Below are 14,570 nucleotides of genomic sequence, written 5' to 3'. Positions count from 1 at the left end.
ATTGATATGGAATTACAGGGAAATTGAGATGATCACCCAACAAAAGAAGTGTTGCAGTAGTGATGAAAGAAAAATGTGATTGTCAGAGACATTTTTTACTAGTCAGGGGAACCAAAACACAAAAGAAGTGACAGGGGGAAAAGGGATTTCTGGTAAGTTCAATAATGGTGGCCTAATGGGTTTTGTTCTTTGTTTCATTAGTACGTTAGGACATTAAATCCATTGTCAGTGCCAACACTCCTCAACAGATGGTGGCGGGAATGCAACAATATGATGGATGTCATCCACCGTAGAACAAGACGGAGGCCGTCACTTCCTCTTTATATCTTGCGTCACATACTGACGCGCCACAAACTGGGTTGCCAGTTTTGTTGGAATTACGCCTCAACTACCGTACTTGTTTTGTGGCTCTGTAAAGAAAGGGTGCAGAGACAAACACGGCACACGATCTCAAAACAAAAGGAAACAAGCTCCCACTCTCTGTGCTCAGCCTAACTCTATAAAGAAACCGAGGAATTTTATCTTATTTGGTCTTATTGGTTTTGAAAGATGAATTTATACCTCAGTGCAAGCATACAGTGACGAAGCAAAAAGGTAAGCCTTACCACAGAAAGCTGTTCAGTCAGCTTTTGGCCTGCTATGCTAATGTTAGCATGCAAGGCCAGCCCACGGAAGGTGTTATATCTAATTTTGCTTCCTATGGCTTTATGTAATTAAACGGCTATGCGCAAGCGTACAGTCACAAATTGTGGGCACTTGTCTTGAAGTGGATAAGATGGATTGTTTCCCCTTGTATGGTACACTATTTTTCTCAAGTGGTGTAACAAAACATTTTCGCGTTTTTCCTTCAATGCATTTACAATTATCTTTAGCGAATACCACATCCAGATAATCATTGTCTTGAAGTAAATAGGCTCCTTTTCCTATAGTAGCAGTTTAGTTAAAGCAGCGCAGGTCGGCAGAACACCGCCAGCCTTTTTACACTGGGTTAGTTATTAATAAATACTGGGTAAGTAGACCGGTAAATTTTATAGTATAATGGAGATATTTTTGTTATTTGGCCTGTATGTACGCATATAGAAATGGTTCTTCTAAACTGTTATTCTAAAGTTAACGTATATGCAGTAAATAGTATTTTATGCAAACTGTATCTTATAGCAGTAATGGATGGTGCTGACTGTGGACGAAGCATCAGTGTAGGAATATTATATGGCTGCACCCTTTAGCAAAGAAAGGTTTCTTTTGACCAGCGGTCGTAATCTCAGCGACATTAATTTTATAATTACTGTGCCAAATATTCAATTACATGTTCACATTTAGATAATTGCAATATAATTCAATATGTGTGTGTGTGTGTGTGTGTGTGTGTGTGTGTGTGTGTGTGTGTGTGTGTGTTAAAAAATGCTTTTGATTTTGATGTCTTGTAAAATGGGAGAGCCTTTTTGTGTGTTTGATACTTTTTGGTGTAATGTCAAGTACATCGTTAACAGAGAAACTTTCTTTTCCTGTCAGTCAGTCGATCTGCATCTGAAACAAGTGTTTGAGCCCTCCTCGGGGCCCTTTGGGGCCCAGGAAGAGAATGCATCGAGGAGGGGATAAGGAGTTCCAGATATCAGCACGGAAGATGGGGACGTCCTTGCTTTTCCAGCTGTCGGCTCATGAAAGAGAGTTGGATTTGGTGTTTCTTGATCACAGCTATGCCAAACCCTGGAACGCTCATCCAGATGCCAGCAGCGCCCGGCCTACAAGGACGCTGTTTGTTACCCCTCGTCGCCAGCCTGAAGCCTTATCGTGAGTCAGACTTCATCATATCATACTATCACTACCATTAGCTTTTCACTCAGATTTAAAAGGAGTTCTATGGACACAAGTTTTAACACTGAACAATTATTTACTTAAGAGTAACTTGTTCTTCTTTCTTTGTCTGCAGAGACTCTGATTCTGTTATAGATGTGGAAACCGTCACTCCAACACCTGTTCCCTTGTATGATAACCACAAAGCTCTCAGTGTAATGAAGGAGTGTGAGCGTCACGTCCTTTTTGCCCGCACAGTTGCTGAGAGCCCTCCACCTCCTGACGACTGGGAGGAACATATAAACAAGTAATAAAACACCTGAAAGCATCTTTTTATCATCCACCTCTTTCCCTTGCTGTATCACTTGTCATACTTCATAAGAAAAGAAAGTGAGATTTCCTTTGGAGTGCTTTGTTTTGACATAGTAATTATTTTGTTTCAGGACTGGATGGTCAGTGGCTCAGAACAAACTGTTCAATAAAGTCCTTAAAGCTCTGCAAGCTGAAAGACTAGCTCGCTTGGCCAATGAACATGTAAGTGTTCCTTTTTCTATTTTTCCAGTCTCAAGAGCTGTAAGATTGAAAGTTTTGTGGATGTTATTCCAAAACCATTTGTGAAAGCTGAAATGAAACTGTAACCACATTTATTGCTCTCAGAAATCACCTGTTATTGCTTTGTGTGCCACCCTTTGTTTCTTTGTTTCAACTTGAGATGAACTCCAGAACTTGTACAGTTTATGCATCGAATATATTTAACTGTCTTTTAATTTCGCATTTTTAGAGAAACAGTAAAACTTGACTATGTTATGTATAAGTACCAAAGCCATCTGAATTAGCATGACGAAACCTGATTCTGAGTTTGGAAGATTAAATCCCTGCTCAGCTATGAGTCACTTTTAATTAGGTGGGGAGTGAATGATTTAATTAATTTTAAGTTGCTTATTTGATCTTGTTTTCCTTTAGGCCTCTAATGAACCAATACTGCGGCGGATAGCTGTGGACAAATGTGCCAGGAAGGTGCGCCATGCATTGGCCAGTGTGAACTGGGACATTAAACTGACACAGTGGTTACACACAACCATGATTGAGTCATTGAGCCTGGCCATGCTAGCTGCTTACCTGGACGTGCTGCAGACTCTCAAAAGCAAGGTATGATGTGTTTGAGAATGCATTTTGTAACAGTGAGTTACATCATCCAGGACTCGAGATTCACCACTTTACTTCTTTGTTTCTTTGAAGCTGCCTTTGCTGATTGACAGAATGTTGCTAACATCAGCCAAGACAGGCACCCCAAGTGCAGAGGCCCTGTCACTGCTACTGAAGCGACCGTGGGACCCCGCTGTTGGAGTTCTGTCCCAGAACAAACCGGTAAAAACTCAGTTTGGAACAGAAAAAAAAAATCTTGTTGTTTCTGGACATCATTTTACTTCAGCTTAATTTCCTTCATAACTTGAAACATTTTCCTCAGAAGCACATGCCTGTAAAGTCATTTTCTAAATACCTTGTAAGTTTTTTAGCACAAAAAGACCACAGCCTTTTCTGACTTCTTTCTGTTTCAGAGTAAGCTTCCTGGATCCCCGCTCATCCTAATTGCACCATCAAGCCCCACCAACCCGGCCCTCTCTACTTCCCGAAGAATGAGGTTTTGGCAGTCACAGCTCTCTTGTTTGGGAAAGGTATCGTTTAATTTAACCCCCCTAAAATTTGAACTCTTGTGCGTTTTACAGAAGTGCTTATAACACCTGTTTCTGTGTTAGGTCATCCCAGTGCACAGCCATGTGAACAGCGGAGCAAATATTGGAATCACACAGTGCTTGGAGCACATGCTGGGCACTGTCAGGGCGAAGGTCATGGAGGTATGGTTGTTGTTCTTTTTTAACACTTGTTTTGCTGCAGTGTGATGGTGTTTGGTCTTTCATTATCCAGTAGACAAAAATATCTTGCATTATTGCATTTAACCTAAAGTAAATTATTTTTCATTTAAAGTACTCTGTAGCTCTAAGAGAGAGCTTTTTTTCCCTGTCATGCTGTAGCTTGTACATTGAAATATTAAATTCATACACCCCTTAGTCTTTTCTAATTTTACTAACTTGCGTGTACTTTCTTATTGGACCACAACCACATTAGCCTTGCAGTGCCTGAAGACATTTTATGATCAAGGACAAAACAGAAAAACTGAGCCTTTTAGAATACTAATTCAACGATTTAGTTATTAATTCTGTACATGCTGTATCTGTGCAGATGATTTCATTGTGTAATATATTTGCCCTTCAGGTACACAGTCACTTCCCCCACAAACCCATTATCCTGGTGGGTTGGAACACAGGCGCTCTCATTGCTTGTCATGTAAGTCATATTTCATATTGATGTAATCACTGAATCAAAGGTAATATACATCTGTTTGTTTAGATTTTAAAGCCAAGTCAATATTTAGTTGCTTACTCATTTCAGGTGTCCCTAATGGAGTATCTGACAGCTGTGGTGTGTCTTGGCTTTCCTCTTTTAACAGTCAATGGGCCGAGAGGGGTAAGAATCAAAGCCTCTTCTTCTTTATGTTTATGCTTTTTTCCTCATCAGGATAAGACTCACTCAAGGCCCTATTCAGTCTTTGTCGGGGAGTTTAAACTGTCACTGGTTTGCAGGATGTGGATGACCCACTTCTGGACATGAAGACCCCAGTCCTGTTTGTGGTTGGTCAGAACGCTCTGCAGTCTAGCATTGAAGGCATGGAGGAGTTCAGAGAGAGGCTAAGGGCAGATAACAGCATGGTGGTGGTAGGGGGAGCGGATGACAACCTCAGGTCAGTCTCAAGCTCTAAACTTCAGAAGCAAGATTTCTTGTTCATAAGCAGTTTTGACACTCGATGAATTTCCTCTACAGAATAAACTCTGCGAAAATGAAGTCTGAAGGGCTGACGCAGACCATGGTGGACCGCTGTGTTCAGGTTGGTCTTGTTATCCAGAAATATTTGTTTTGTCTGACCTTGTGAGGATCTTTTAGGGCGTGTTCAGACCTGGACTGTTTGGTCCACTTTAAACGGACCAGGATTCGTTTCCCATGCTGGTGCGGACTTTCCATGCAGGTGTAAATAGACACCAATGAACCCTGGTGCGGACCAAAGAACCACCTCAAAAAGTGGGTCTCGGTCCGCTTCCAAACAAACTCTGGTGCGGTTTGTGGTTCTTCGGTGCAGGTCTGAATACAAACCAAGGTCCATCCAAACTAACTACTGGATACATGCGCCTTTTGGGCCTATAAAGCCACCGTAACCTAACCGTCTGTGGTTCATACCTGATCCTCTGTCTTCTGTTTAGCCACTCTGTTGCTAGCATGTTGTGGGTCAGGACACGCAGAGCATAGCGCCTCCTCGCTGCGTGCATTCGTCTTCGCTGTTCCAAAATTTGAAACGGTGTTGTTAAGCCTGCTTTGAAGGAGCTGCTCTTGAAAGTGAAAATGATTTTGCAGCTCTAATAAGAGCACAAACACACATGTTTACCTCCATTTCCTGGTCTGTATTCTGTGTGCCGCCCTTCGTCAGTGCTGTCCAATGAGCGCACTGATCATCACACACGTGGATGTGTTTACAGAATATAGTCCACTTACAAAAAGTACAATCTGAATACGAACCGCACCAAACGAAAAAAATAAAGTCCGCTTTTGGTCCGGACCAAACAAGTGGACCAAAGGACTTTTCTGGTCTGAATACAGCTTTAGATTGTGAAAACCATAACAAACTATATTTCTTCCTTCATCACGGATCTGCAGGATGAGATTGCTGATTTCCTGTCAGGTGTACTTACACGGGCAGAGGGCCACAGCCATGGCTCAGGGGAGATGAGAGATATGGACACAGAAAAGAAGAAAAGGCCTCGGAGGGAGCTTCCCTTCGACATGGAGCGAGGTCGACCTTCATCCCCTGCACTGAGAGTTCCCATCTCGCCGTCAGGGTCAGAGGTCAGTTTTCAAGCCTGTGCTGTGTCTCCTATCTTTGGGTCTAACATAACCCACCTGCATTATTTCATTTAATAATTAAGAAATTGTAAGAAATTTAGACATTATTACGTTTTTTCATCTGCATTAGATAAATCACTTGTGAATTTAAGGAACACTGGCTGATGAGTCTGTAAAAAGGATTGGAAGAAAGACAAAGTGCCTGTGTTAGTAGTTACTACAATTTGTTTATGCAAACCATTTTCAAATCAAAGTGCTTTATCTAATGAATGTTCATAACAACCTTTTTACACTATCTCTTGTGATTCATTACTCATTATTCTGTCCTCAGGATTTATCCAGCGTCTGCAGTAGTCCCACTTCAAGTCCCAAACCTAAGACATCTGGTCTGTCTCCAGCACAGAAGTCCAGCCTGATCACAGCCACACAGCTCCTCAAGACCCACATGCAGCGCTCAGGCACAGTACTCACTCACAAGCAGGCTCAGGGTAAGTTCAACTGAACCCTGCTCCTGTAAATAAAATGTTTATCTTACAAATTCACACTCACAAACATACGCAGTGATCCTTGATACCTGTGCACACACTGCACTCACATTGCCCCCTCCTATTTATGTAACTTTCCACAAAGAGTTATTCACCTCAACTTTTCAGCCATTACCATGTCACAACATCTGTGGGAAGAGATGGAAAGTGACTGAAATACTCTTCTTCTCATTCTGCCTTTTATCTTCTACAACTTTCCCTTCCGACTTTTTTTCCAAATCCGTTTCAGCTCAGTTTGCTGCTTTTATGAAACAAAACATGCTTGTGAGGAAAAATCTTCCTCCTGGCACCCCTCCTTGTATTTTCGGTAAGTATCTGTCTCTCTTCATTCCTTCGTGCTTTGTCTTTTTTCCTCCTTTTCTTTTTTCCCACTGCCCTTATTCTTATCACAGATTGAAATGTTGCACTCACTGAACTCCCACTGCTGAGAGAGTTACATTTCCTCACCTCAAAGCCTGTTTATACCTTGCATCAGTGTGGCATCAGTATGACAAGTCTTAGCTCCAGGTGGGAATGCTCATCAATGCGTGCTGGGATCCTTTCCCCAAGTCCACATCCAGGAGTGATCTGGGTTATATTTGGTCAGTGTGTAAAAAAACAATACTGTTTAAGTACTTACTCAGTGAGGGAGACTGTATTTAATTTATTTATGCCAGACAATCTCTGTGGGTCATACGGGGATTAACTGAGCAGAGTTTGTAATTACACAGAGCAGTGAAATTATGGATGATTCATAAACGAGAAGAAGAAATACAACACAGCTCTGTCTGTTATACTCCATCCCTGACACCTTGAAGTGATAGTCCGGGATGGAACAAGTTGGGTCCTATCACAAGGTTTAGGGCAGAAATTACCCCATATTTTACTGGGGGCCATATTTTACTGGACCAAAAACACAAATAAACGGACCCCCACCGAAAAATTCTGATATCAGTCTGCATTCACGCTTTATTTAGAGAATTTTCAGCGTGTTACTTTCACACAAAAGCACTGCTAAATAAGGCTCTACAATCATAGTTACTCATAGTTAAAGTAGAGAGTGAAGACAAATGGTAATAATTTGTGTGTTTACAGGTTTGTAAAATAAAGATTGAACATAAAGGACTGAACTGAATACAAGAGAAACATGTTGGAGGCTCCACAGTCACTAACACAGCATCTATAATGTTGCAACGTTTTTATTTTTACATAATTACATCCTCACCCCCACAAAAATCAAACTATTTTGGAAAAGCTTTGGCGGCCCACTTGCAGTACCTTCACGACCCACAGGTTGGGAATCACTGCTGTAGAGGATAGTAAGATCACAAGCCCACCCAATCAGAGGCACAGCTCAGCTCATGTTATCGAAAGGCGCCCTTTAGCTGTTCTCGAAGCCCCCGTCACCCCCAATATGGCGGCGATACCCAATTTGCTGCAAAAATCTGTTTCACAAACAGACGGGTGACGTCAGGGAGACTACATCCGTTAATGCTACAGTTGATGGGTTATAGTCCACGGTTGATACAAGGTGTACACTCTCCAAATCACCCAGATCTGATGGTCATGCCAAATGTAAACTAGGCCTTAGAGTCAGAAAGGCTTTACTTCTCAGCACTTTTTAAAGCAGCCTGTTGAGAACAGTGGGTAAAAACTTGCACAAACACCAAGAGCTGAGAATCAGATCTAGGTCATAGAGACGATAAAAACAGGCCTCGTTCAAGTCACTTCAGCAGCCTGATGATTATCTGTCCTTTGTTCGTCTGTGTTGTGCAGTGCCAGTGACTAGTGACCAGATGGACAGCCTGGACAGAGACGAACTGCGGTCCCATGGCAAGAGAAGGCAGACACCCAGTCCCGTCCCGAGCAAAGCCTCAAAGAGGGCTAAAATTAAGGTCACCATTGTTTCCCAAAGTGAGTCAGCAGGGGGTGCCGTGAGCCCTGCTGCACAAGAAGGTATGACACTTTAAAGGATTTGTTGTATTTACATTGTAACTGTTTTTTTTAATGACCAGAGTAAACAAACTCATCTTTGCAAGGCTTGATAATAAAACCAGGAGGCCCCATGTCTACAAGAAAATGTTTTTAAAACAGCATTGCACCATGAATACAATACTCTCTGTGTTAAAGTGGATTGTTTCAGAGCCTTTATGAACAACATACTGAGCTTTTCTTTATGTAATGTGTTGAATAGCAGATAGTAACACTCTCTTTCCATGCAGTGGGTGTCTCTGGAAAGCCCTTAACAGTGACTGTAGGACAGACCGTGGCTGGAGCCAAGGAGCTCTCTGGACTTCTGACAGGCCAGCGGTAAGCTATCCTGTGTCTTCATGCACAGGCACAATCAGTATGGAGCATCTAAACCCCTAATCCTTCCTACACACATGCCCACTCCCCACCCTTTTGTATGAAGTGTGTGTGGTGCAGAGGGATTGATGAGTGGTGGGCTCAGAGGAGCTGAATGATGGCCAAACAGCACTTGCCGGGGTAGCTCCTGAGTAGATTGGTGGTATTGTGTGTCACTGCAGGTCTGGTAGTGTCTCAGAGGTGTCTGGTGCCCTGTCTCCAGGCTCCAGCTCATTCAGCAGCAGCGTGCAGCCTTGCATGGTGTCAGGGTCCTCCACACCAGCCCAGGTGCAAGCTCCAGCTACTGCACAAGGTATCTCTGTCCTGTCCTGCCCAGCAGCCTGTTTGCAGTCTCCAACTGTGCAGCTAATCTCAGCACAGTCGCTTCAGCACAGAGAGCCGCTTCAACCGTAATTTAGGGAGAGACTAAAGGTTACACCACTGGATGAGAACAGTGTGTGAGGACAACATATTTAAGCAAACATCATCATTGATCACCTCTTGCGCCATCGCTGTCTGTGCTGTCCTAAACCTTGACCTTTGGACATGACTTTCATATGGTGTGTTTGTGTGTGCGTCCATTTAGTTTAGACCTGTGGGGGGACTGAACGGGAGTAGAAGTTCATTTATCATTGATTTATCCTGAATTTCTACCTCACTGATTCCTGTCGTTTCATTTTTGTGTGCAGCAGCTTCCGCCAGCAGTCTGCTTCAAGGTCTAAGTTTCAGTCTACAGGAGATCGTTACCAAAGCTCCTAGCCTGTCCTCCACAGCAGCAAACACAGGCAGCACCCAGGTACCTCTCACACACAGGGTTGTTTGGCATAAAACATCAAAAAGCCACAAGAAGGGGGGGGCTCAGCGGGTGCAGAGTTTCTATAGGTGCTACAACCAATTACTGCTGCACAAGGTCTTTTATGGCTCCAAGCTGATATATAGTTACTCCCAACACCTAATTCCTGTGGCTTTTAAACATTTAACTTCAGCATTCAAAGTCTGAACAATTTTACCCAGTAAACTGCTTAAGATTAAAAAAAAAAACTATTTTGATTTGCTATGCCTGTAGTGGATTACTGTAATGTTCCTCTGTTGACTCCAACTGAATACTTTTTAACCTTTTATATGAAAAAGTGTCTAATGGACACTGTTGACATCCAGCACAAGGACTTTTTTGCTAATTAAAGTTAGACTTGGTATAAGAAATATGAAATCAACAGTAATTAAGTAAATCGTTTCTCATTTGTGTTATAAAGATTTATTTGAGGCCTTTTTTGGTTTTTATAACTTGAATAACGTTTAACAAACAGGAAGTGAGTTACACTATTTCAAACCATTTTTTTTATTTAAAGGAATCAGCTACATGTAAAGCATTCAGACTTCATTTTGTTGTATCTTGACATAAGCCATCAGCCTGTTTTATGTGTTTTATGCTTATTTTGTGAGTTTTACGCTCTGTGCTCCTCTCCTCCTCCTTTAGGCGGTCTGTGGGAAACCTCAGGGTCAGGTTCTGGGCTCGGTTGGCTCCAGCGGCAGCACTCTGCTTCGGGCGGTGCCTGTGGTCACCACAGGAGGAGTGGCTAAAACCACCGCCATCCACCAGCTGCTCACCAATGGCGGGCTGGCCAAGCTTGCCAGCAGCTTGCCCGGCTTGGCACACATCACCAATCAGACCGCTGGTATGTCTCGAGCTGCCAAAACACGACGGCCACGTTGAAAGCCCAGGGTTCATTCATGTTTTGTTTTGGAAACAGTAGTCCAGGATGTCCGTAGGCCAGGGAGGATTAGCACAGCAGAGGACTGCAGAGGGCAGCTCAGTCGACCCATTTAGATGGCTGGCCTGGGAGAATTGGCCGCAGCAAGGTCTCTGAGTCAGATAAGCAGCTACCCCACGTCCATGGGCTTCATATGACATGTTTGATTTTCATGTTCATATAGAGCCGTCATAGAGAAATCTTAAGGTTTACAGTTTGAGTTTATTGTTCAAACTTATCACTGTTAATACTGAATGCGTGCAAATGTAAATGTACATATGGAAACATTTCATACAAAAGAATTAGGATTGAGGGTAAATCTGACCAAACTGATCAAGAAACCCAGAAGTCAAAGCCAAACTGCTTCTTGTATGTTAGACATGTTTGTTAGCTTTGGTCATGTCATATTTAAATTTTTCCCCCTTGTGTTGTAAATTCCTTTGCTTGATCACCTGCTCATAATATCCACAAATCTGTGCTGGCATCTCACTGAGAAACAATAAAGGGCCACAGAATTGGCACATGGCAATTACTGAAGTTTTGGTCTCTTTGTAACAATAAAGACTGGAATCAAACTCATGTCTTCATTGCTATTTGTTTTTGTTTTGTGTTTTTGTTTTCTGTGCATCAGTTTTTTTATTCCTCACTCTTCTTTCTTTACTTTAACTTCAATCTTGATTTCATCCCTCATTGTGTTCATTGTGAGCCACCCTGCTGATGTGTAAACGTGCTAACCTGACAGAGTAAAAAGGTAATTCTGAGTCTAATGCTGAAAATGTACATTGTAGTGTACTCTCTGGGGTTGTGGTGTGTAGTAATTAGTCCTGAGTGGTTTCGTTTGTGTGTCAGTAGGGCAGAAAGCCCCGACATCGATAACAGTCACCCTCAGAGGAGCACAGCCCAGTAGAGCGGGACCCCTCAGCCAAACTGGTGATGTGACGCCAGCTCAAACAAGTGAGCCAAAGGTGTGTCTCATTTACCTATGTAACAGCTACTCATGCAGTCAACATGCAGTCATATTTACCAGCAGCTCTTTGTTACTTAGCTTATTGGACATACCTTAACAAACCAGTGCACTGATAATGTGTTAAACCCCTGATGAGGTTCCTTCTTTTGACAGAAGTTTTAAGCGTTGGTGTTGGCTCTGTTTTAAGGTTTTGCTTTTAGCAACCCCCGAACAATGCTTTCAAAATTTTGATGAATCATATTTCACACAAAGACAGCCCTTAAAATGTTGAAACTAAGAGCTGATTTGGACAAATATATGTGTTTTGAATCTGACATTTGTAATCAAACTGGGACAAAAGACTTGAAATGCCAAAGAAAACGTTCAGACCCTAAAGTGTTGTTCAGCTTAAAGGGGAAAAATCCACTTCAAAATGACAGAAACTGATCTCCTACATTTTTAAACATTTGCAGTGTGTTGCTAAAAGAACAAGTGATACTTCAGAGAAGTAAATACGACTCTGTCCTCACATTCTTGAAATATCTTGCTTGTATCTCTTGAATCTGAAAATAATTACGTTTTTCTTTTTAAGCATTTAATAAGTTGTCTTTGAGCTGCTTTCAATTAAATATGGGGTGCCAACGTCTTGTAAACCATCACATCCTCTTTCTATACACGTATTTAAATGTGTCTTTACTTTGCAGAGTGTGTAGATAATAGTCAAAAGTTAAACTGTGATTATTCTTTTTTTTCTTACAAGCCTGCTACAGATTTATAGAAAGACCTGCCAAGACTGAACAACTTTAATGTCTTATTAAGCTAAGAACTGTTTGATAGATCTAAACAGGAGACTGTGTGCAGAAAAAAAGCTGCAGTCAGGGAACATTTTCTCTTAATATGTCTGAAAATATAATATTCTGAATAAGCTGCATTTCTGATTAAGTCATTTTTAATGGGAAAAAAAAAGTAAACATCACTCCAGACTTTCATAACAATGGGTTTGTTACAGAATTTCCTGGACTGTGAGTTCATCACTGTCTTTGTGCCCTTTTACAGCAGTGAAAATCTCTGCTCATGATTTCAATGTGGCGGCATATCTGATATAAGCTGGTGCCCTGCCAGAGACATCTGGGAGCTGCAGCCTGCTGATGAGACTGTCCCCTCCCTGCCATCATGAACACACCACCCCACATCACGCAGAACACCTGCCTCCCGCTCTCCAGAGAGGACTGGAAAAGGCCACGCAGTCTCCCTGGGCTGTGGCTGAGCGGTTTAGATGCTTAACCTCTGCGTGCAGACGCTAATAATGCTGCTTTGTTGGTCTTTATGCTACAGTCTGTGCTCTCTACTCGCACCTTCATCCTTTTTTAACAATGTGTTGTTCCCTTGGGAGGAAATCATATCCTGTGGGGATAAACTACAACCCCAGACTGAGAATTTACACTGATCAGCTCTCAAAAGCCTCAACTAATGAGATACTTTGCATCTCATTAATCAAAGGTTTACATGAGTGTAATTAACAAGAGATTCATTTTGATGTCACTGCTGGATGTCTTCATGTTTGTGAGATGACTTATTTTAACTGTTTGTCATTTAATTATTGTTTATCGCTGTATTCTCTTCACATTGTGAAAGAATTTCATTATAACTTTTTGTGATAGTTATTTGCCAATAAAAAGATGACAGTAGCTTATTACGTGTTTCAGTGAGAGCTTCATTTTAACACTAATCAGTGGCCAGTGGTGGTGTAAAACCTGCTATTGAAGTTGCAATGCTAGGCTAATGTGCAGTGCTAATGCTAATCTTGAACAGAAAGCTGCTAATTACTGAAAAAGCCATGGTCCAAAAACAAGTGCTTGTTATTCTTTATGAATCACAACAACAAGTGCTTCAAATGTGTACTTGTTCACCCTGTTAAATAAATAATAAAAGTAACAAAATCTGTCTCCATACACTTAAGTGTTTGTTAAAGTAAATATTTGTTCCTGTTTGTTCAGCACTTGTTCAAGCAAGCGCTGAAACTTCTAAATATGATGACCGTTCTTACTCCAACACATCAGTGTTATACTGCAGTGTTTACAGAAGTAGCATAAATACAGCCCACTCATCTCAGCAGACATCCTGTCTTAAATTCCACAAATAGGCAGTGGTCAGATGAGATAAAGAGATGAGTGGTTCTCTTCCTGCTTATATAAACCAGGCTTTGTATATAATAGGCAGAGACAGGATAACTGATGCCCGTCACACAAACAAGACCAGATCTGCTGACAGAACCTCCAGTCATCATCATCAGTCACGGTGAAGTCCACCTGAGGTCTCACCACCAAATCTTCACCGCTTACTAGTGGAGAGGACATGGCTATAGCGTGATAAAATGAAAATAAACCAGCATTTGTTTGCTTTAGATTGTATTTGCTGTGTTCAATTTCTTTTTTATCTAAATAGATACTTAAGGTGGTGCTGTGGTTCGTTACCTCACTGCAAAAAGATTCCTGGTTAAATTCCCCAAGTGGAAAAGTGTGTTTTTCATTTGGAGTTTGCATGTTCTCTCGCTGTGCTCCTGGTGATCTGTCTCACCCAAAGACATCTTTTCTATATCATATTATTATTTTCTTTGCTAATATATTCTTGAAATCAAATTTTGACCACAGTTTAGAGGTTAAAGATTTTTATTGGCAGCTTGTAAGGATGAACCTTTGAATGCTCTAAGACAGTGTTTCCCAAACTATTTTTCCAGCGACCCATTTTTTGGAGGAACAAGCCATGGCGACCCAATCCAAAATATGTATGTATTCTGTAAATCAATTGACAGATAAACGTACACAGATTAAAAATAAATACATAAATAAAAGGTTCTTTAATGATGTTTCTGCATTATCTCACATCTTTCTCACACGTATTGAGCGCAGCGTCCAGTCTGCTTCTGTATTTTGTCTTCATACTTGTGGGAACTCTCATTCCTATTTGTATTTGTTTTAATGAGCCGGTCAAAGTTTCAATCAGTCGTGACAGACAAGACAAAATAAAAGAAAAAAGAGAATTTCATGCAAATATTCTGTAAACTAATTTGGCGACCCATAAAAAATCTCTGGTGACCCACCTGTAGGTCAGGACCCAGACTTTGGGAATGACTGCTCTAAGATGTCAAATTGTTTCACCATGTTCCCAAATTAGATGCAGCTGATCTAGAGGGTCTGAAAGCTCAAGACAAAACTGAACAGTGGAAATTTTCCAACAGACTGAAAGTAAACAGATCAT

General features: G+C 41.5%; 1 protein-coding gene across 7 annotated transcripts; it reads left to right on the top strand.

The window, feature by feature from the left end:
* The first annotated feature begins 357 nt into the window (after positions 1 to 357).
* kansl3 (KAT8 regulatory NSL complex subunit 3) lies at positions 358 to 13,149 on the top strand. Of its 7 annotated transcripts, none has more exons than XM_074670529.1 (22): positions 358 to 594; positions 1,513 to 1,791; positions 1,931 to 2,101; positions 2,238 to 2,328; positions 2,758 to 2,943; positions 3,034 to 3,162; positions 3,354 to 3,470; positions 3,552 to 3,650; positions 4,069 to 4,140; positions 4,246 to 4,320; positions 4,437 to 4,594; positions 4,675 to 4,738; positions 5,560 to 5,748; positions 6,077 to 6,233; positions 6,520 to 6,597; positions 8,046 to 8,225; positions 8,492 to 8,579; positions 8,798 to 8,928; positions 9,308 to 9,411; positions 10,093 to 10,291; positions 11,216 to 11,331; positions 12,369 to 13,149. In XM_074670529.1, exons 2-22 carry the CDS (start codon positions 1,580 to 1,582, stop codon positions 12,372 to 12,374), a joined length of 2,622 nt encoding a protein of 873 aa, XP_074526630.1. In that variant the 5' UTR covers positions 358 to 594; positions 1,513 to 1,579; the 3' UTR covers positions 12,375 to 13,149. The 7 variants fall into 7 exon arrangements, with proteins under 7 accessions (XP_074526630.1, XP_074526629.1, XP_074526628.1 ...); XM_074670528.1 differs by having other exon boundaries at positions 9,305 to 9,411; positions 11,219 to 11,331; XM_074670527.1 differs by having other exon boundaries at positions 9,305 to 9,411.
* The last annotated feature ends 1,421 nt before the right edge of the window (positions 13,150 to 14,570 follow it).

This window comes from Halichoeres trimaculatus, unplaced genomic scaffold (genome assembly GCF_033239565.1).
Source record: "Halichoeres trimaculatus isolate MK-OKI-2021-1 unplaced genomic scaffold, fHalTri1.1 fHalTri1_scaffold_5, whole genome shotgun sequence".
NCBI lineage: Eukaryota > Metazoa > Chordata > Actinopteri > Labriformes > Labridae > Halichoeres > Halichoeres trimaculatus.
Note: the sequence above shows the minus strand (reverse complement) of the source record. Positions and strands in the feature narration are given on the sequence as shown.